This window comes from Pteropus medius, unplaced genomic scaffold, assembly GCF_902729225.1.
Source record: "Pteropus medius unplaced genomic scaffold, Ma_sr-lr_union100, whole genome shotgun sequence".
Taxonomy (NCBI): domain Eukaryota; kingdom Metazoa; phylum Chordata; class Mammalia; order Chiroptera; family Pteropodidae; genus Pteropus; species Pteropus medius.
Window position 1 is genome coordinate 5,139,956 of NW_024345600.1, and position 21,844 is coordinate 5,161,799.

The following is a 21,844-nucleotide window of genomic DNA, read 5'->3' on the forward strand; positions in this document are numbered from 1 at the left end:
CCATTTGGCATGCATCTATTTTCTCAAAAGGAAATGAAGCAAATACAAAACCTGAGATAAATTCATCGATAAGAACTACTTTCATTTTTATTCCAGTTTCCATAATGGAAATTTCTGATTGAAGAGCAACTTTTATTTGCTCAATAGAATTAGATGAGATGGGAAATCAATTTAGTATGTATGTATTGAGCATCTAGAGAATGTTGTGAGGCAAAAAAAAAAAAAACGAGTTGACAATATTAATTTCTATAAGCGGCCCCAGAATTTGAATCATTTCGAAAATTTTTTTTTTGTTTTTGTCATGCTGGACCTTTTTTTTTTTTTTTCTAAACAAACCTTCAAGTTTCCTGCTCGCAGTTGACAGATTGGGCTGTTTCCTCACTGGTACATGTTTCCTCGCACTACTGTAATTTTATTCTCTCAAGCGAAAGAGATGGAGATGATTGACAATACTATTTATTCTCCATTAGAATTGTCTGCTGCACCCCAAACCCAGAGTGACTACAGACCACAACAAAAAGGTGAGTCGACCAAGTTAGTATGGAAAACTGTGTTTAGTTACCGAGGCTAAAAGATGAAAGGATGGCAGAATACACTTGGAGTAGAGGATACAGAAAACTTGAGGGTCATTTGAGGGAATACTTTAGGTTTAGTTTGAAGTCCAGAGTTGGATATGAAAACCTGGTATATGGTCCAGGTCTGATCTTAGGTCTCAGGTAAATTCTAACTATTCATGTCTACGATCTCATCTAGGAAACCCCAGGGGTCAGCAGTTCTGTTATTCTTTATTGTTCCTGTACTAAAGCAAGAACTTCATTGGGAGCATGTTATCTCTTTAGTAGAGTTTGGAGTAAACCAGCTGTTTAAATACGAGGTAGCTCAGTTTTTATGGATATGAAATGAGAAGGGCAACAATAATTTTGCTAATGGGTAATAGTAATATTTTATCAGAAAAGAAATTGATTCTCATATTCAGGTCTTTCCCTCCACAGTGTTGTACCAGAATGTGACAGGGCTATCAAGAATGCCACAGATAAGAAGTCCCTGTGACTCTTTGGGTATTTGAAGAGGAAACGAACTACTTCTACATAGAGCCCTGAGAGAACACTTTATGAGACAGGCAGATAATAGCATAAGCACCAAAGTTAATATTTGATTTTATATCTTAAACAGTAAACTCTCATAAGGTATGTTTTTTTTAGGGTAGCTCCAGAAGCTTTCTCCATTTTTACTGCATAATCTTATTATTATAATTTTAATGTTGTCCTTTAAAATGTTATAATTTGTTAAATCAATCCAGTATACACAAACATTTAGATTTCTATTATCATAAATTATATAGCATTGGACATTTTTATTTGTGTATAATTTTCCTTCTTTTGGATTATGTCTGTGTTAATTTTTAACCAATAGAAATATTAAGTCAAAAAGAATGTGCATTTTAAAGTATAAGTGCAAGGTCACACAACTGTGATAAGTTGAAAGTTGAGTATAATTATTTGATTTCTAGGCAAGCATTTTTAAAATTTATATACAGTGCACATTGTACATTCTTATTTACTGCCAGTGTGTTTATTCTTACCCCAGTTTTCCAGGGTACTCTACTTGGAAATGGGAAAATAGATTAGGATCTCTAAAGTGACATTAAAAATCTTTTAATGAAAGAATTACATGTTCATTATAGAAAATAGGGAAACTAAGTGTCCAGATATAAGAAAATCAAAATCACTAATAATTTTAAAACATGACAATCATCATTATTACTATTTGATACATTTTTACCTTTCTATGCTGACTCTATGTACTTTACTAAGTGGCTTTTAATATATATATTTTTAAAACAAATTTTAAACTAGTGGTTGCCAGATGGTAACAGGGAGGGGGAGGAAGGCGGTAGTGGGGGAAAAGAAAAAAAAAAAGAAAAAAAATTTAAATCATTTCTTCAATTAAAAAATAAATAAAAAAAAAAGAAAAAAGAAAATAAATTTTAAAACTTTGTTTTACTTAATTTTTAAAATTAGATTGTCTTTACACAAATACAAGTATATTTTGATATCTTTTTTTATTTTGCTTACCATCTAAAATCAACATTTATTTCATTAAATATTCTTCTATAGTGTAAATGTATTTTTTTATGTCACTGGAATGCTGTTTTTGGATTTATCAGTCCAAATATGTATTATGCAGTACTCTCTCATTTTAAAGGTATCTCTCATTATGAATTTCTTTCTTTGAAGAAAGAGATTTAAATAGGAAAGTGAAGACCAAATGGACAAATTAATTTTTTACTTTCCAAATAAAGCAGTCAAAACTAGAACATAAATAACTTACTTTACAGATTTTTGCTCTTTACACATAACTCCTATTCTATCAGACTATGAGACCACTACAGTTTTGAAATAAACATCTGGGTAAAAACTCTTTTGCATTTTCCAAATGAAAATAGCATTCTTAGATATAGGTAACATAGTTAATATAAAGTTGTGTCCCATCCTTAAAAGTAATATCAACCTAAACTCACCGCTCTTCTAATAATAACAGTTTAAAAAGCACTTCTGAGATGTAGGTTATTTTATTTTTATTGAAATTTTATTTATTTAAGCTTTGAACACAAAATTTGAACGGTACAAGAGAAAAGAAAGTAAAAAAATCTCCCTTCTATCTCTGTCCCTAGTGATCCATTTCCCCTCCCCAGAGGCAAACAACATTATCACATTCTATGTCTACTTCCAGATATATTAGCATACATGCTGTACAGAATTATTTTTTTTCTTAACTATCTTGACAATCACTCTATTGCCATGAAAAAAAAAAAAAAAGCACATCTTTATTCCTGCGTTAGAAGCTGCATATTCAATTTATGGATATATCAAAATGTGTTTGACTGATCTTTTGTGGATAGACATTGAGGTTGAATTCACTCTTTTCTTCCTACAAAATAATGACATTTTGCGCATGTCTGAGAATCTGTAGGAATAATTTCTCAAAGAGAAATTGCTGAGTCAAAGAGTAAATGTCTTCGCAATTTTGGTTGACAGTGCCGCATTGTCCTCCAAAGAGGTTATGTTTACCTTTAAATGTGAGACTGTGTAAGCCCCAATATCCAAAGGAAAAAAGTATTCTTAACTTGATAAACATAGTATATTCCTTGATAAAGATGTGGGTGGTTACTCTAGATTTTAGAGTAAGTCCCTTGCGGATCCAGGAAAGGAATCTTAGGGCCTGGGTCTCAGTTCCTACTAGATCACATTGCTTCAAGATCTCAGATATTCTTCCCTGACCTTTTCTTTTCCTTCAACTTTTATTCTGACTCAGGATTTGCTTTGGATTCTGTTTTTGCAGCTTCTTCTAGGTGCCCGCTGTCATGCTATGTGGCAATAGCTTTGGGGCTTCTGAGTACCATTCTTATGAGTCTGCTGCTGTTCAAATGGATTCTGTGCCAGAGTAAGTGCTAACTTAAACAAAAATTAAACTTTCATCTATCCATTTTGTGCTATAAAAGCAATATAAGATAACAGAAAATTGAAAAATAAAAAATAATTCCAACAAAATAAATCACTACTTCTACGCATTATTTCCTGGATATAGCCTCCTAGTCTTTGACTACAGGAATTTTGTATATGTATTTATTCTCTTAACAGAACTTCAGTCAAGTCCTCTAAAATATCCCCACTTTTGTTTTTTAAAAGTAAGCCTGGCAATAGTTCTAATCATTGAATACTTAGTATAATTTTGTACATTGCTTTTTCTATATTGTGTCATAAACATTTTCCTACCTACTACCATATTTATCATGATAATCGAATTATAATATTAGTTATGTTTAACTTTTTACATAATAGATATATCATAATTTAATTAAACACATTCTGATATTTTTTCAATTAGAGAACTTCCATATTTTTTAAAATGAACTTTTCTAGGTTTAGTTCTTCCGGGTCCTTAAATATGAGAATCCAGAGGGCCTACAGTTTATTGTTTCACAGTCCAGAGTCCTAATTTAGATTTCTGTTATCTGGGGAATGATTGTTAGTGACAGGTTATAGAGATTATTCACTAAGATGCTAAGGGTTTAACCCCAGGACCTTTACCTCAGACCCAACTCCTACCTTTAACAAAAAGAGACTCCTGGGGAAGTTGGAAATTTCTCATTTGGGCCTGGTAATGTCACAGTTTATGGAAAAAGCACAAATCTATAAGGTGTCAACTTTAAGCTCAATCTCTAGAACCCTAAATTGCTTCCATGCTGGGGCTTCCCATAGAAAAGTTGTCTAATCTTTACATTAAAAAGGACTACTTCTCCCACTTTTTAATTCCTGAATCTAGAATAGACATTGTTGACATAAGAAACATCCAAACCTGCAGAGAATTTTTATTAGAGTTTATTTGAGCCAAACTGACGACAATTGCCAGGAAACAAGATCTCAGATGCTCCAGAGAGTGACGATTTGCAGTTTCTTTTACGTATTTGAAATTAAGGAGGGAACAGAAGGAAAATTACATAAAGGTGACAGAAATCAAAGCAGGGATTGGATTACACGATAGCTAAGTTTATGTGCTCTCTTGAAGATGGTTACTCCTTTGAGGGATATTATTTTTAGCATTTCAAAGGTGTATTAACCTAGACACAAGAACAATGGACAGAGCTTGTTTTAAAATCTTTTACTAAAGAATTTACAGGCCTGGGGCATGACTGCCCACCAAGACCTGCTCAGTTAGGAATTTGTGATCAATTCACCCTGTGAGGTTACTTTCCATAGAACGTCTTCTTCATCCACAGTACATAATAGATTTTTAAATTATATGTCTACACATGTGCTCACTTGATGTAATGGCTCATTCTTGCTCACTGTGGAATTGTGCTTATGATGAGTTTATACAAGTGTTTCATTGGAGTAGGAAATCAATAAAATTATAAAATCTTGCTTGAAATTACCTTGAAAGTTTATTCAGTTCCCTTTTATTTTCACAGAACTGTAATCCAACCTTTTTAAAGGAATGAGCCCTGTATTAAAAAAGGGCTCAGTGAGGAGAATTGTATCACTTTTCATTTTAGTATCTGATACACTTCTCTGTCAGAAAATCTTTTTTTAATATCTAAAGTAAATTCTTTTTGCTGAAATATGGTCTTTTATCCAATTTCCAATAATAATATACATTCGCATTTGTGATTAAAAAATAAACAATTCATTATAATTGAGTTTGCTGTTTCTAGTTTCTGTCCTTTTCTTCTGTGCTATTATGTGGTATCAAGTTTAGGTTGGGCATTCTGAAAGATTCTGTCTGATTTAAGCAATGTATGCAGTTATACAATGTAGACACTGAGCCTACATAGACAGTACACTGACACATATCATGTAAATGCACAGTTATCTTTTTTTGGTATGTATTAATCACATGTGCTTAAAGATCTCTAGAACAAGTAATGTATTCGCTCCACAGAGTTCAGCCAGATTGTTCTCATTTTCTTCCCTGCTCCTTCAGTGGTTGTCATATCCCTGTTAGTGGAATGTACAGTAGTAGTGTTGGAGCTGGACGTTGTGAGGTATTTAATTTGAGGCCATGCATTATTGTGTGTTTCTCTAAACCTTAATTTGAAAGGTGGTGGGGCAGGAAAACACTGGGACCACCATATTCCATTTTATCCCTCATTTTATTTCCAAGACAGAGTGGTCAATAAAGATGTCAACCAGGTTCTCTTCCTCCCTAGGTTCCAAGTACTCTACTTGTGACAGCTGTCATAACTGCCCAGACTCCTGGATGGGGTATGGTAACCATTGTTATTACTTCTCAGTGGAGAAAAAGAACTGGAATTCTAGTCTGGAATTCTGCTTAGCCGAAGACTCACATCTCCTTATGTTTACAAACTACCAGGAAATGGTAAATGCAAATATTTAGCAAATGTAGGTTGTTTTCTTGGTGAATGCTGTTCAAATGTAGCATGTATCCTCTTTTGAAGAACAAAAGGAATATCCTTCTTTTTCTCTCCTCTCTCCTCTTTCTTTCCCTTCTTTCCTCATCCTCTATCCCTGCCTTCTTTCCTCTCCTTCTCCATTCCTTCCTCACTCCTTCCCCACTCCTTCCCCTTTCCTTGCTTTACCCCCAAACCCTTAGTTATAGAAACCTAGATATTCTTATAGGTGTGTTTGTGTGTGTGTGTGTGTGTGTGTGTGTGTGTGTGTGTGTGTGTGTTGGAGGTGGAAGGATGGTGAATATTGCAGAGAGGAATTAGACCTGAAATACAAATCTACTTAAAGGGCACATTATGAACAGGACAAACAGAGACTCATGGACATGGACTATAGACTAGTTGTTACCAGAGGGTAGGGAGATGGAGGAGGAGCAGGGAGGTAGACGGGATAAAGGGGGTCAAATATAGCGGGGTAGGGAGAGGATAAAGTGGGTAAAAGGGATCAAATATATGGTAGCTGAAGGAAACTGGACTTTGGATGGTAAACACACAATAGAATATACAGATTCTCAAGGGAAGATTTACATACTATGTTAAGGTGTGCTTGATGGACGTAGTATCATACTAGGTTTGAACAGCTACCAAAAGAGCATATGCATTTTTTCAAACTGGCAATTCACTGGTCGAGAGTACTGCTAAGGAATTAGGTTGCTATATACTAGAGGTTACAAGGCTATAAGATGTATCCATCTCATGCCGTTAAATAGTCATCTTTCAGTAAGATACATATCTATAGTCCACCTCTATGTTAGACCAGTTACAGCAGAGTGAATAATAATAATAATAATAATAATAATAATAATAATAATAATAATGGAGCTATCATGCACTGAGCACCTGCTATATGCCAGGTATTTTATGTATATTATTCTTCATCTTCATAACATATCAGACAAAGTAGAATTCAACACCTCCATTTCACCGATGAATGAATAAAATTCAGAAGAGTTAATTATCAAGTCTAAAATTACATATCTGGCAGAGCCGGTTTTTTCCCTCCTTCTCCTTCTCCTCTTTCTTTTTATTTTTGCAGAGACAGATTTGAAACCCCACGTTTGCCTACCTTGTAAAGTCACTTACAGAAATATTGCATTTGAAAGCTTCCAGAACCCATCTTGTTTGTGCTAAAAAACGACATAACTTTTCAAATTAGTTGTCTTCTGGTGCTTTTTCTTTTCTATACATGTTTAAAAAATTATTCGAATTTGAATTCTGGAATGTACCCTATATGACCATTAGGAGCTGAATATATTTAAAATAATGAGATGCTTACTTATCATCTCTTTTTATTTATCTTGGACTTCAAGATTTATTTTTGAGAAAATAAAAATATTGAAACTGACTTGCTCTGCTATTTCCTCAGTGTTCTGTTTACAATATCTGACCTTTGTTGTTCTTCTTGCTCTTTGGATCTAGAGCTTTAGATATTTTCAAATTCTTGATTTTTGTCATTTTTTTCCTACACAAAGCTCAATTCATTTGGAATGTTAATATTTGTTTCTTAGAGTTGTTGATGTATTATTTTAAAATACACATTTACTAGAGAGTTCACTGTGAAAATATTTTGGTTTCTTTAAATTTAGCCTGATGCTTCTCAGCCTATAACATCTTTCTTCCTCATTACCATAACTTGAGATTATATCATCAAACTTAGTTGTTTTAATGACCTCTCATTTACCTTTAACCATCTTCCCTTAGAATTTATGACTTTGGGATTGTCTCTATCTCTCTCTGACTTTTGATATTGACTTTTCTTGTATTTAGGGTTTATGTTTAATTATATGCAAGGTTTTTTCCTTTGGAGGCTATGATATGAACACTATGGTAACTTGGTCACTTCCCCCCATATTCTAAGTAATTAATTAATCAATCAATCAATTAATTAATTATTTTTTAATGCCTACAGCACCTGGTCTTCCTAGATGGTCTCCCATCCAAGTACTAACCAGGCCCGACTCTGCTTAGCTTCCGAGATCAGATGAGATCGGGCATGTTCAAGGTGGCATGGTTGTAGACTTCCCCCATATTTTAAAGTAGAATCAGATAATGGGAAGAGCTTAGTTTCTTTCTGACAATCATGAGTTTGTTTTTACTACATTATTTACTATGTGAATTTCAGCAATTTTTTTAACCTATCTCTCAACATCTTCGTGTATTAAATGGAGAAAAAATTCCCAGAATTGTTATGAATATTAAGTGAGAAAGTCTATACGGAAATTTCTTTAATATACTAGGAATCACTTAATTTTAGTTTTTCTTTTTTTCTACTTTAATTCTTCTTATCACTCAAAATAAAGCCTAGAGTCCAAATAACTTTTGATTTTCTCTTCTGTCTTCCAAGACATGAAATTTCAGTAAAATAAGTATCACAGAGTAAATTGTGACTTGTTGAATTATTTCCCTTATGAGGAAATCTGAAATATGTCAGAAGATTGAAAGAAGTGGCCAGAAACACAGAGCAGATAGGAGGAGAATTGTTTTACTCTGGAGGTCTTCATAGTTTGGTAATGTGTGTGTCTTTTGTCACCTTTTCTTCATAAATAGTTCAAGCAGACAGTATGAACTTCACACCAAGTGTAGGTGTGATAAGTTTGGATATCTCTCACTATCTTTTTTTTCTTAACTTAAAAAAATGTGGCAAAATATGCATACCATAAAATTTAGCATTTAGCCATTTTCAAGTGTACGGTTAAGTGGCATTAACTACATTCACTTTGTTGTGCAGCTGTCACCATTATTTATCTCCAGAATGTTTTCATCATCCCAAACAGAAACTCTGTACTCATTAAACAATAACTCCCCATATCTCCTTCCCCCAGCCCCTGGTGACCACTATTCTACTTTTTGTCTCTCTGAGTTTCCCTGTTATGTTCTTTTCTATCTGGCTTATTTCACTTAGCATGCTTTCAAGGTCATCTGTACTGTAGCATGTATCAGAATTTCATTCCTTTTTAAGACTGAATAATATTTCATTATATGGATACATCACATTTTGTTTATCCATTTATCTGTTGATGAACAGTTTTTCACTCTCTTTTTGAGAGAGTGCACTGGTTTACAGAGCAAGGCTTATTTACTTTTAGTATTGTGCATATATGCAACATTAAAGGGAAAATTCTTATTAATATGAAACTAGTAATTTGTAGCCTGTCAAATTTTCTTTTGCAATCTCATAATACATCTGCATGTTTACTATTACAGGAAAGCTAAAAAATCTAGAAACAGGAAAAATTATTTTTAAATAGTATGTTAGTTAAATTTTCAAGTAGTGTGCTCAGTGTGTTTTTATTCAACCTCCAGACACGTTCTCAGGTGAAATAACTCTAACTTTAAAGCAATATATTCAGTTGATTTTAGACTTTATGGGTGCTCTATGTTATATTGTTTTCACATTAATAACTACATTTGTTTCTTCAGCTACTTCACCTGACAAGGTTTCTGGAGATTGAAGAAAAGCATTAATGATATTATTTGAAAATGTAACAGACATGCTATTTAAAAATACATTTATCTTATGTTTCTAGGATTTTTGGATATCCTGTATTTATATTCTGCTTTTATCACATAGCATTTTTTTCATTCTTGTTTTTTCCAAACATTAAATTATTCTAGGTATTTATTTTTAAACATTTTGTATTATTTAATTATTGCTTATTTTTATATTCTTAGACAAAATTTTACTTATTTCCAATTTTATGCAGCTATAAGCATGTGAATTGTTTATGTGAATTGTTTTTTTTCTTTTTGAGGTCATTCTTTAGGATATAGTCCCTAAAATTACATTAGCCAATTAAAGATATGACCAATTTAGTAGCTTTAGTGTATTATTAGTTTACTTCCATATGGGTTGAAATAACAGATGTATCCCATAAAGCATATTAATTTTGGAAGTTTAAGGAGCATGTTCTGTGTCTTAAAAGTATTTTAATTACAATTTAAAAATATTACTTGCAAAAGCATGTGTGTGTGTGCGCGCACACACACGTGTGTGTGTGTGTGTGTGTAAGTGATAAAATCAACTTTAAAAAAAGGAAAAAAGAAAAAGAAAGAAAAATGTACATAATTTTATTTGTTTAGTTCTATCTTCATCTTGCTTTTAAGTTTTACTTTTTTATTTCTAAAATACAACCAAATATTACAAACTCTAAAGTGACATAACCCCTAAGCCCTCTAGTTTATACCCTCTCTAGAAGCCAAGAGTTTTTTTTAAATAATAAGTTTTATTTTTCCATGACAGATGGCATACAATATTATATTAGTTTCAGATGTACAACATAGTGATTAGACATTTACATAACTTATGAAGTGATCACCCAACAAGTCTAGTACCCATCTGTTACCGTACATTGTTATTACAATATTATCGACTAGATTCTTTACACTGTACTTTATATCCCCATGACTATTTTGTAACTACTGATTTGTACTTCTTAATCCCTTCCTATTTTTCATCGACTCCCAATCCCTCTTCCATCTGGCAACCTTTGAAATGTTCTCTGTATCTATGAGTTTCTGTTTTGTTTGTTTATTTTGTTTTTCAGATTTTACATGTAATTGAAATCATATGGCACAGGCCAAGAGTTCTGAGTTAACATCCTTGCTTATACTTTTATACTGCTTCTACACACACACACACACACACACACACACACAATAATATTAATAATACTGTATGCACGCCCAATGCACACATGCACACAGCTACACACATACACATTGTCTCATGAGTCCCCAGAACATGATATGTTAGGAATTGCACTGGTTTTAAAGTCTTCCAAGGGGAAAGGTTTTCAAGCGAAAGCAATACAGTAAAAGTTTTTACTGTCCGGTTTAGCAGTGAGAAGGAGTGACTTAGAACTGTGTGGGTCTTGAGAGTAGTAAGTGTAGGACTGGAATTTGTGAGTTGCATTATCTAATTCTAGCTCTTCAGACTCTAATTGAGGTTTTTGAGCAAGTCTGTTTATTTCTGTGCTCTATTAGTTGTCATCCCTCCCCTTGAAATGAGGGGAAGAAAGAAATGATTTGTTTTTCTTATAATTCCAGTGGAGAAATGAGAAAAAACTCATTTTCCCCCAATTAAATAACCCTTGTAAGCAAGTTGGTTAAGAAACGCATGAATGATTGCAAGTTAGGATATCATTTCTTTTCTCTCACCCTTCTTTTACTCTTTAGTCTAATTTTCTACTTCCAACATACATGATTAAGTACTCAAAAGGGGTAAAGTAAAAAATGCAGAGTTTGTGTTCAAAAGGTTTTAATCTCTTGCAGCCTAAGACTTGACACTATATTTTTTAATTCTATAAATATTACTGCACACAATTTCATATATTTTTTGAGGTGCTGGGAATATAATAGTAAACAAGAATTCTTGCTATTATGATATGTACATTTTAGTCAGAGACAGACAGCAAACAAGTAAATGAATAAATATGTTGATATGTGCCTTGAACATAATGAAACATTATGTTATAAATAGTGAATGTAGGTACTACTTTAGATTTTGACCAATTAAGGAAGGGCTCTCTAAGGAGGTAACATTTGAGCTGAGACTTAAACCTAAATGACAACCATGTAAAAATCTAGGGGAAAGGTATTCCAGGCAAAGAGAAAGCTATGTAACCCTGAAGTAAAAATGACCTTGGCATGTTAAAAGAACAGAACGAAATCTCATGGATTAGGCTGGAACCTAGTAAGTGAATAAATTGTTGAGAGGGGCTAGATCATGTAAGATCTTGTAATACTTGGTTAGGCATTTAGATTTTATTCTAGGTGAAAAGAGAAATCATTGGAAGGAAAGAATTAGGGACAAAATGTGATCTTTTTTATTACTAAGAAGGGGGAGCCTGATATAATGCAAAAGTTTAGCACTGGGAGAGAAACATGTATGTTTATTCAATAAGGAGCGTTGGGTAGTAAGCCTTATCACTCAGGTGAATCAGTTTCCTCATTTATAAAGATGAGGATGATAATATTTGCCTACCTTCCAGGGTTGTCAAGAATTTTATAACTGGAAAAAATCCTAGTAAATATCTAAGCTAAATCCTCATAAGGAAACCGAGTCTCAGCCAGATTGAGCCATGTGTTCATCTTCAGATAGCAGGGGCAGAACTAGTGCTAAACACCAGCATATGGTGTTTGATTGTTTTCCTAAAAGTCTTACTGTATATCCAGCATTTCAAATGAAATGAAGAATGAATGGAAAGGGATTTTGTAAACCTTAAAGTACCATACATAATAATATAAGACATGATTGTTCTCAGGATACTTTGAGAGAACAAAGCTCTCATAGGAGATAGAGTACTTGGGAAGGAAGTATTGATAAACAAGTGGTGCTGACCTTTCTAATGCTTCATCTGAAGCCACCACAATCTTGTGTCCTCAGTGGGAACTATGATTGAAACCTGCTGAAGAGAAAGCAGAGGTTTTGTGAAAATGAGAAAAAACACCAAAGTCTTATTCTATCTCTATTGCAGACTGTATATTTGTGTTCCTCCCAAGTTCATATGTTGAATTCCTAATCCCCAATGTGACGGTATTTGGAGATGTAATTAGACATGAGAGAGCTTCCCTCTCTCTCTGCTCTTCACCATGTGAGGATACAATGAGAAGACAGCCGTCTGCGAACCAGAAAGCAGGTTCTCAGACACCAGATCTACAGGCACCTTAGTCTCAGACTTCCCATTCTTCAGAACTGGTAGAAATGAATGTCCACGTTTTCAGTCACCCAGTCTGTGGTGATTTGTTATGGCAGCCCACACTGACTAAGACACTTCCTTTAGTGTCTTTACTGGGAGTGCAAAGAGGCTTTATGCCTCTCTTGTCTTTAGAAGAGAAACTCTTTAATCATTTAATTATGCTAACGAAAGTTTCCAAGCAAGTAAAGGAAACTCTAGAGACGCAGAGTGATGCCTCCAGCCTCGTTCTCCCCTCCCTTTCCCCCTACAGGGAGCTCCATTGGCTGCGAGAGGCAGCACCTTTATTTCTTCCAGTCCACCGCCTGACCCCCCCGCAGGGTTCTGACCTGTGGTAGCTCTTACACGCAGATCCCACGCTCAGATGTGCTGGTGTGCAGTGTGGGTGTTTTTTGTTGAGTTTTAAATGTTCAGCTTATTGTTGTTTCAAGGGGAGAGGTCTGGGAACGTCTCTCACTCCGCCATGTTTAATCCAATCTCAGGAAGAAGGCTTTTGAAGCAAATGATCAGTCAGGAAATGATCATGGGAACAAGTTATGGTCTTTTTCTTTAACATCTACCAGATCAAACTCTAACCAGCCATCGAACAAAAACACTGAAAAAACAAGTTTTCTGGGAACAAAATAGGAGGAACAGAGAAACTATTTAAATACTTTCTTATTAGTTTTCCATTTTCTTTCACAAGGGATTTGCAGTGATTTCAGGGAATTAGAATAAAAAGTAAAGAGAAGATGCCAGGCAATTATCTCATTAATTATACATACAATATTTGCTGGACACACAGAGACATTAGTTATTAATGCCTCTGAATGCTACTGCACTCATTTATACTTGCCCACCACATGTAACCAGGAGGCTTTGGTATACTGTTAAGACACATATGAATGCCTTTGTATATTCATTCATACTCTAAAACATATGCAAACTTCTAGCTTCTTATTTTATGTGTAATGGTTTTCCACCAATTTTTTGGTCTTTAGACTAATAGTTTTATCCTCTTGCTCATGAACAGAGTACTTGTTACATTAATACCACATTGAGTATTCAACATCGCAGTGAAACTGTAACAAAAATAATTTTCAAATCTGAAGTGATATTTCATTTGTTGCAAAATATATTCATTATACTAACACCAAATTCTACACCAAAATTAATCTGGAATTTATTTTTTAATTTTATTTCCTTTATAGAAGCAATTTCCTTTGGATATAAACTCCTTCATGTGAAAGTCAGACTCCACAGAGCAAAGAATCTCTTATCTCTGTCCTAGTGGGTAGCATGGAATATATAAAGGATGTAGCCAACTTAACTTTACCTAAAGCTTTCTTCTTTAAGATCTGTTTTTTTTTTTTTTTTGGTCATGTAATATTGACAAGAACTTGGAAAATGGGAGTTTAGTGGGAACAAAGAAAAAAGTATATTGCTTTAGGCTTAATAATTTATGTATTAAATGACAATGAGAAAGATGACTGCTTCTACAGCAGTATTTAGCTTTTATCGTTCAAAGTTATTTGAATACCTATCAGGCGCTCCATCCAATCAAGGAGGAAGCCACAATGGAAGGTAGAGATGTAATATTTATCTTATCTGTCATGTTATAAGAACGCAATTACAAACATAAAGGTCAATTCTAGGAAGTGCTCCTCTCTGAAATCAACAAATCTCTAGCACTAGAGTTTAAAAAAAGAGTAGTTATTTGGAGTAGGTGGTGGTTTGTCAGCTTGAACTGCCAAAACAAAGTACCGTAAGACTGGATGGCTTAAACCACAGACATTTATGTCTCACAGTTCTGGGGCTGGGAGTTCCAAGACAAAGGTGCTGGCTGATTTAGTTCCTGAGGAGAACCTTCTTCTGGCTTGCAGACAGCCACCTTCTCATTGTGTCCTCAATGGGTGGGGGGAGATTGAGCTCTGGTCTCTTCTTATTATAAGGGCCACACCCTCATGACCTCAACTAGACCTAATCACCTCACAAAGGCCCCACCTCCAAATACCATCACTTTGGGGGTTGGAGATCCAACATATCAGTTTTGGGGGGAACACAAACATTCTGTCCATAATAATAGTGATGAGAGAGGGCATAAAGAATAATTGTTTGGCCATGACACTGGGTCTCTTTTTTGGTTTTCTGCATCTTTCTTACTTTGTTTTCATCATTTTCAATCTCTCCCTTAGAACCTGTTCAAAAGTTTCTTCGATAATGACTTTTACTGGATTGGTCTGAGAAACCGTTTTGGCTGGAGGTGGGAAGATGGATCAGCCCTAAATTTCTCAAGGTAAGGTGCTTCAAAGGAGAAAGAGAGAGATAGAGAGAAAGGTGAAGAAAAATGATGTGAACTAGATCAAGGATAGCAAATGGAGAGGAGATGGTGAATAAAGGAAATAGGGAACAAGGATATAAACAGTGGATAAAGACAAAAAAAGAGATGACATTTTAAAGAGAGGCTAATGAGCTCTTTTTATTCTATTTTGTGAGTTGAGAGAAGGGGGGCCTAAATAGGGAGAAAGAATTTCTTTAATTTTTATTCTTTCATGTCTTACAACTCCTTTACTCTATTTGTCACCTTGATTGATTTTTTTCTGATTTCTTATAGGGTTCTTACAAATAGCTTGATACAGAAGTGTGGTGTCTTCAGCAAAGGTGGTCTGCAAGCTTCTAGCTGTGAAGTCCTTTTACAGTGGGTCTGTAAGAAGGTCAGACTTTGATGGATGGTTAGATCTGTCATATGGCTCCCTGAAAAAAGGGAGCTGGCCTCCAGGTGTTGATAAAACCATGAGTATATACTTAGTGAATGCTGAACCTTCTATATAGGGCATTAGATGTAAGATTTAAGTAGATGTAAGATGGCAGCTTCCCTGGGATTGATGGTTTATTGCTGGACTCTCTTTAAGAGTTTTTAGATATTATCTTAACAAATTAAAGACCAGATCTAGGCAAATTTGTGAAATAGAGTGTTTTTAGTATTTCTTACTCTAGTAACTAATGTTGCCTCCTTTATCCCTACCCCTACCATCTCTATCATTTACCTTTTCTATGTTATTTTCTGAGCTGATTTAATGAAATCTATGCAAATACATACTGTTGCTAATGTTCTAGAGGGTTTTTATGTGTGCCAATGAGTTGACATGTTGCTTCTTCCTGATAATATATTTTTATATATATTTTAAAAGTGGCACTTTGAAGATAAAGCTTTATTCTAAAGAATGATACTAATAGTGAAAAAATAAGCTATGGAAAGTGAATGAGAACAAGGTGGGGCTTTCTGGTTCTCAGCTCTTCACTCTTACTTAAAGGCCTGGCCTTGAGTGAACTTAGTTTTTCTGAGTATGTACGGATGTGTTTGAATAAACTAATGTGTGACTATATCTTTTTCATGTTGTGAATATGTGATTTGCATGTTAATTTACCACAGTGGGCGATCTGATAAGGCATTTTTATAAAGGAAAATTTTCAGAAACAGTTTATGTGGTTGATCCCCAAATTATTTTAGACACTTATGCCTCAAAAATGAGAAAAACTTTCTTGTTTTTTCTTAGTAGGGTTTGGACATTGATAAGGAGGGAAGGTGCTACACAAAGATCTAGGAGGGAGTAAGGAAGGGAACCATATTTTTTACTGCTGATGATGCTGGATTGTAATCTGTTTGTCTTTCTTTCGTAGTGTTTTGAGGGCATGGGCTGTACTACCATTGTATACTCAACACCTAAAATGCTGCTTGTACCTGTGAATATTAAATAAATGAATAAAAAAATAAGAATTTTAAAATTCTTATTCCAGTCGTTTCTGTTAGCCCATGAGTTAATTAGGGGGATTAAGGGTAAGAAACAGTATATCCTAATCCTTCCTAGCCTCACCCATATGAGCATTTAATAGCTGACTCTACAAAGGCAAAAGGTGAGTTTAATCCAAATATAACCTTCGTAGAAACTGGGTGAACTGGAGTTAAAAGTGAAGATGAAGAGAAGTGGGGGGATTTAGAATATACTGTGGTAGTAGAGATGATGTAGTAAATTAAAAAAAGAAAAAGACATCAGAAAGCTCCTCAGTTTGGAATCTGAACAACTGAGTGGATGGTAGGGCCATTTCCTGAGTTGGGAAAGACCTGGGAGTAGAGATATAGAAGAAAATATTCATCCTATCATTAGATGGGGGGAAACATACATTTTTCCAAAAAGTTTTCTAAGTTTATATTATTATTATTATTATTATTAATATTATTATTTTGCTTTACATTTTAATCACACATTCATCTTTGCTGTTTTGAGTATAGGTCTAACTTGGAATTGAGAAAATAACTTGAGTTCTGGGCCACAGTCCTGGATCATCGTGAAGGAAGTAATAGGTTTGAGGAAGATAATGATAAGAAGTAAAGTATGTTCTGGGTGGATGGTACGGATCTCAGAGGAGCCGTTTCCTTTTTGTGGTAAAATATACATAACATAAAATTTACCACTTTGACCATTTTCAGATGTATTATTCAGTGGCATTAATTATATTCATACTGTTGTGCAACTATCACCACTGTCTATTCAAGGAGCCATTTTTACATGAAGAAATAATGGTCCGGAATCAGCAAAGGGAACAATAAGAACACACAGCAACAGCAAAAATGCAGACTTCCTTCTTCCCAGCACTTCCAGTCCCCTTCTAGGAGATTTAGCAGCCTCATTTTGAGAGGCCGTCATTTTTTAAAAACAGTTGGGTTGCAGCTAAGGCAAAGAAGTGTGGGAAGATTCTGTATAAAGGTTAATAATATAGGGTAACCTGATTTCAGTGTAACAGGGATCCAGGGAGCACACCAGACAGGATTTCTTGGTGGAGCAGTGAGAGCAAATTTTGGAGGCTCAGGACAAGCATCTGGATAGGTACCAGGGACAGCTGTGAGTGTTTTGTTGTGCTGACTCGGACTAGGTGCTGGTGGTGTCTCATACTAGATCACTCTTCCTGCTTTCAGCCCGGTCAGTGTGTACTCTTGTTACTGCTAGAAACTGATTCTATAGAAATGTTTGCATAAGTGCACAAAGATGTATGTACAAAGAATCTTATTACACTTCTATGACAGGAAAAATTAGGAACAATTCAAATATTTATCAATATCAAAATAGTTAAATAAATTGCCTCAACTTTTACTTTCTTGTTTCTGTAGAAGCAACCTTTTACTTTTATTTTTTATTAAATTTATTGTGGTGACATTGGTTAATAAAATTATAAATTATATTTCAAGTGTACAATTTAATAATATGTCATATGTAATTGCACTGTGTTAGAGCCAATCTTTTAAAATGAGAACATTTTTACCTATTACCTGTATGACTAGAAAACAATAATATTAAAGAGAAAAAGAAACCAAACTGTACCTTCCCACCAAATCGTCCAGCTAGAATGTTAGCCCGAAGTTATTTGGGCTTGGCGGTGCTATTAGAGCATGCCCTTGGACATTGGGCTTTGGCAGAGCTTACCCCCTCATGGCGGACTCATTTTGTTCAGCTGCTGTGGGGATGGGAGCTTAGGTTATGGTCATAAAGTTTTTTCCTTAGTTCTTTCTGTTTTTGCCTAAGTAATTTTTCCTGACTGCAAGATGCTGCATGACTTGTAACCAGTGTTTTGTATCTACATGCTGCTTGCAGTGACAGGTATAGAATGTTTAAACGCTTTCCTGAAACCTAATTAGTTACACTGTTTCCTTGTATGGCCATATATTATATATTTTTTGCTTACAAAATGTTTTGTCTCCACTTGAGAGCGGTGGAAACATAGTGGGAAGAGCATTAAGTCTGAAGTCAGTAAGACAAGCAAGCCTATGTTCATATCCTTCTTCTAATGATTGCTGTGTGACTTTAAGTAAAATGCTTAACTTCTCTGAGCCTGGGTTTAGCCATACTACATGTTCATCCTATGTAACATAACCAATCTCCTTGCTCTCTATGACATCCACTTGTCTGAGTTCCTTGCCACATTCTGTAGTTCTTGTCTTCATGTGTAACTTTTAAAAAAGTATTTACTTGTTTTCAAGATGCACATGTTCACAGTATAAAATTAAAAAGTTCCAAAAAGGTATGTCAATGAAAACAAAGTCCCTGCTCCCACCAGCTCACCCAGGTCTATTCCCTGGATAAAAATATTTTTGCCTTTTTGTGTTCTTTTTCAGATATAATCTATTCATATGCAAAGATTTAGGTACACAAGGACACATAAGAATGACTCAAGTTGTAGCATAGTTCTGAACTTTACTTTTTCCCCTTGATTAACAATATGTCTTGAGTCTATCTTTATTCTTATTAGAACTGCTTCATTCTTTTTATTTGCTGAATAGAATTCTATTTTGTGGATTTAACAACTTATTTACTCTCTTTTGCCTTTATAAACAATGCTGCAATGACTATATTTCTACAGATGTAAATTGTGCTTTTTAAGTGTTTATAGATGTGCCAAATTGCTGTACATAAATCTGTAAATTTACACTCCCATCAGCGATGTATTATAGTTTCATTTTCCCTACATCTTTACCAATGCAGTTTTTCACAAAATGTTTTGATCTCTGATAATTAGAGAAGTAAAAATTGTTTTCTTATTGTGGTTTTACTTCTTCTTAAGAATTATCGTGAGCATCTTTTCACATGCTTACGAGCCATTTGTATTTCCTTTCTGTGAACTGACAGTTCATAACCTTTATCCTCTTTTTAATAAAGTGAGTAATTGATCTTTTCCTAGTTTCTAAGAAAAAGTTCTTATATACTAGATAAATTAGTCATTTGAGTGGAATACAAACTGAAAATATTTTGTCTTAGCTTGTCATTTTCTCTTAACTATACATGTATGGGATGAGGTTTTTTCCTAGTTAGAAATTTTAGATTTTCCATGTCAAATTTATCATCTTATATAAATTCTGGATTTTAAATCACTTGAAATCCTTCATTCTCCATTCTAAGATTAAATTAATTAATGGAGAGTATAAGGCAATTGACCTCTAGTGAAAGGCATCATTATAGAAGTATCAGCGACTACCTGGAATTGGTGCTGTAGCAAGAAGGATGGAAAACTGGTGCATCTGCCAGCAAACATTGAAATGAGTGCAATGATTACATTTATAAATGTTCATCCAGGATGCCGACCAGTATTCTCATCACTATAGAGTTTCTCAGTTTCTCAGTATAGAGTTTTAATGTTCTCACTGTGTCCTGGGAAGTCTAACAGAAAAGCTGAATATGGAAATTCATATTAAATCTATATGTTTTAGTATTATAATAACATATGATGTTATTTCTTATATTCATGTATTATCTTATATCTTTTCTTATATAAACAATTTGTGTAATTCCTCTTTCTCTACAGCTTCCCCAAATTTATTAAAGAAATTCAATTAAAAAAAAATAAACAATATACAGCACTAAAGATATTCAATGACAGACTCGTGACTCATCAAATATCCCTAGACTCAGAAACAGAGCTACAATTGGAAAACATTGTTGAGGAACTAGAATAGCCTGGGATGCTCTTTAAAGATACAAAATTCTGGATAGAAGCTTACTTATGAATAACCAATTTTTTTTCTGTTATTTTTTAAGTTTATTGGGGTAGCATTGGTTAATACAATTATATAATTTTCAGGTGTACATTATCTTTTGACATCTGTATATTCTATTGTGTGTTTACCACCCAAAGTCCAGTTTCCTCCAGCTATCATATATTGAATAATCAATTTTTGTAAGAGTGCAAAAACTTATCCAGTAATAGAATATGAGAGAGACTTTTTTCTGTGGTCTCAAAATTTTGGCTGAAACCTAAAGCTGAAAATAGTAGGTGTGGAGAATTCTTATATTTGAAAGAGAGTCTTTAAACACACCCCACAGGACTTTCCAAACTAGTCTAGGGACAATTACCAAAAGCCTGTATAAGGACAAGAAAAAGACTGATGACAGAGGCAAATATTTGAAGGAATTTGTGGAGGAAGAGATGGCTAGGGTATTTCCTCTCCCACATCCAAGCCAAATAAGAGGGGAGATCGGAGAGTACATAAGAGAAGTTGGACACTGCTTGCTGGAGGTAGACACAGAGTCTTACTCCCTGGCTTCATGTTGCTCAGCTATGGAAACTTGTAGATTTGGGGCTGATTGGAGAACAAGAAAGTATATGGAAGTACTTGACCTATGTCCACTATTGTGGAGGGCATAAAACTTTTTTCTGAATATTCTTAGAGGGGTCTGATGGTGGGAGGCTAGTAGGAATGCCCCCTAATGATGGGGTGAGGATGGATAGCTACAGTGCATTCAAGTTGCATTCTCACTATTTGTTGAATAGGTATACAAGCTCCCCTGAGCCCAGAGGAAGCAGAAAGTAATAGGGTTTGAGTTATTTACAAAGGGCTTTATCCAAGAGGACTTCCTGCCAGGCAAGGGGATCCCAGAAGAAAGAAGTCATATGGAATGTTTTACCAGAAGTTGAGAGTTGAGGTAAAGTTAAGAGGTCTTCTAGAGAGCATATCACTTGTATCAGGAAATGATGCAGTGCGGAAATTTCTCAGAGGTGTATTTATCTGTGTTTGGGATCACCTAAAACCCACAGAAGTGCCCTATGAGAGATAATTAGTATCTGGGTATTGTATCAGTCAGGATTCAACAAGAGAAGCAGAATCAGTAGGAGATATATATGTATATATTAAGAAGTATTATGCCAGGTATTGGCTCATGCAGTTATGCAACTGACTAAGCAAGCCCAAAATTTAAAGAGCAAGCTGTCGGGAAGGGCAAACTAGAACTCTTCAGCAGGAGCTAAAGCTTCTGCCTTAGTTTCTTGGAACCCTTGCTCTTGAGAGCTCTGAAATGCCATGAAACAAGTCCAGCTACTCTTTTGGAGACACCACAAGGAAAAGCCCTGAGGCTATATGAAGAGGGAGAGGGGCCAGGCTGTCCAAGAATAGCAGTAGAGCCTTCGGATGATTCCAGTACCAGCTGCTATCTGCCTGCAATTTCATGAGAGACCCCTGGCAAGACCATCGGATGAATCGCCAAGTTAAGCCCAGTCAATACATACAACTGTGAAATATAATAAACTAGCTATTGATTTAAGTTATTAATGTGGTTTATTATGCAACAATAGATAAATGAAATGGGTATTATCCATTATAAGATATGTCCCAATTTCAGAGATATTAAAGTGTGAAAAATGTACAATTTAGAACTGA

General features: G+C 34.7%; 1 protein-coding gene and 1 non-coding gene across 3 annotated transcripts; one reads left to right on the forward strand and one right to left on the reverse strand.

Annotated features, from left to right (window-relative positions):
- The first annotated feature begins 361 nt into the window (after nucleotides 1–361).
- KLRG1 (killer cell lectin like receptor G1) lies at nucleotides 362–20,670 on the forward strand. 2 transcript variants are annotated; one of them, XR_005655271.1, is made up of 6 exons: nucleotides 362–521; nucleotides 3,343–3,444; nucleotides 5,711–5,880; nucleotides 14,838–14,938; nucleotides 15,257–16,386; nucleotides 20,660–20,670. XR_005655271.1 is itself a non-coding variant. In XM_039874272.1 (5 exons), the coding sequence occupies exons 1-5, from the start codon at nucleotides 389–391 to the stop codon at nucleotides 15,366–15,368; spliced, it is 618 nt and encodes a 205-aa protein (XP_039730206.1). In that variant the 5' UTR covers nucleotides 362–388; the 3' UTR covers nucleotides 15,369–16,814. The 2 variants fall into 2 exon arrangements, 1 of the variants encoding a protein (XP_039730206.1); XM_039874272.1 differs by lacking the exon at nucleotides 20,660–20,670 and having other exon boundaries at nucleotides 15,257–16,814.
- On the reverse strand, nucleotides 7,869–7,987 carry LOC120611799 (5S ribosomal RNA). Its single transcript, XR_005655296.1, has one exon. It is a non-coding gene; the product is annotated as a 5S ribosomal RNA (ribosomal RNA).
- Nucleotides 20,671–21,844: the final 1,174 nt, after the last annotated feature.

What these genes read in the sequence shown, in the direction of transcription:
- KLRG1 (XM_039874272.1), top strand. Translation starts at nt 389, where the DNA reads ATGTTTCCTCGCACTACTGTAATTTTATTCTCTCAAGCGAAAGAGATG. An exon ending in CTACAGACCACAACAAAAAG is followed by an intron (nt 522 to 3,342) that starts GTGAGTCGACCA and finishes CTGTTTTTGCAG; the next exon opens with CTTCTTCTAGGTGCCCGCTG. An exon ending in CAAATGGATTCTGTGCCAGA is followed by an intron (nt 3,445 to 5,710) that starts GTAAGTGCTAAC and finishes CTTCCTCCCTAG; the next exon opens with GTTCCAAGTACTCTACTTGT.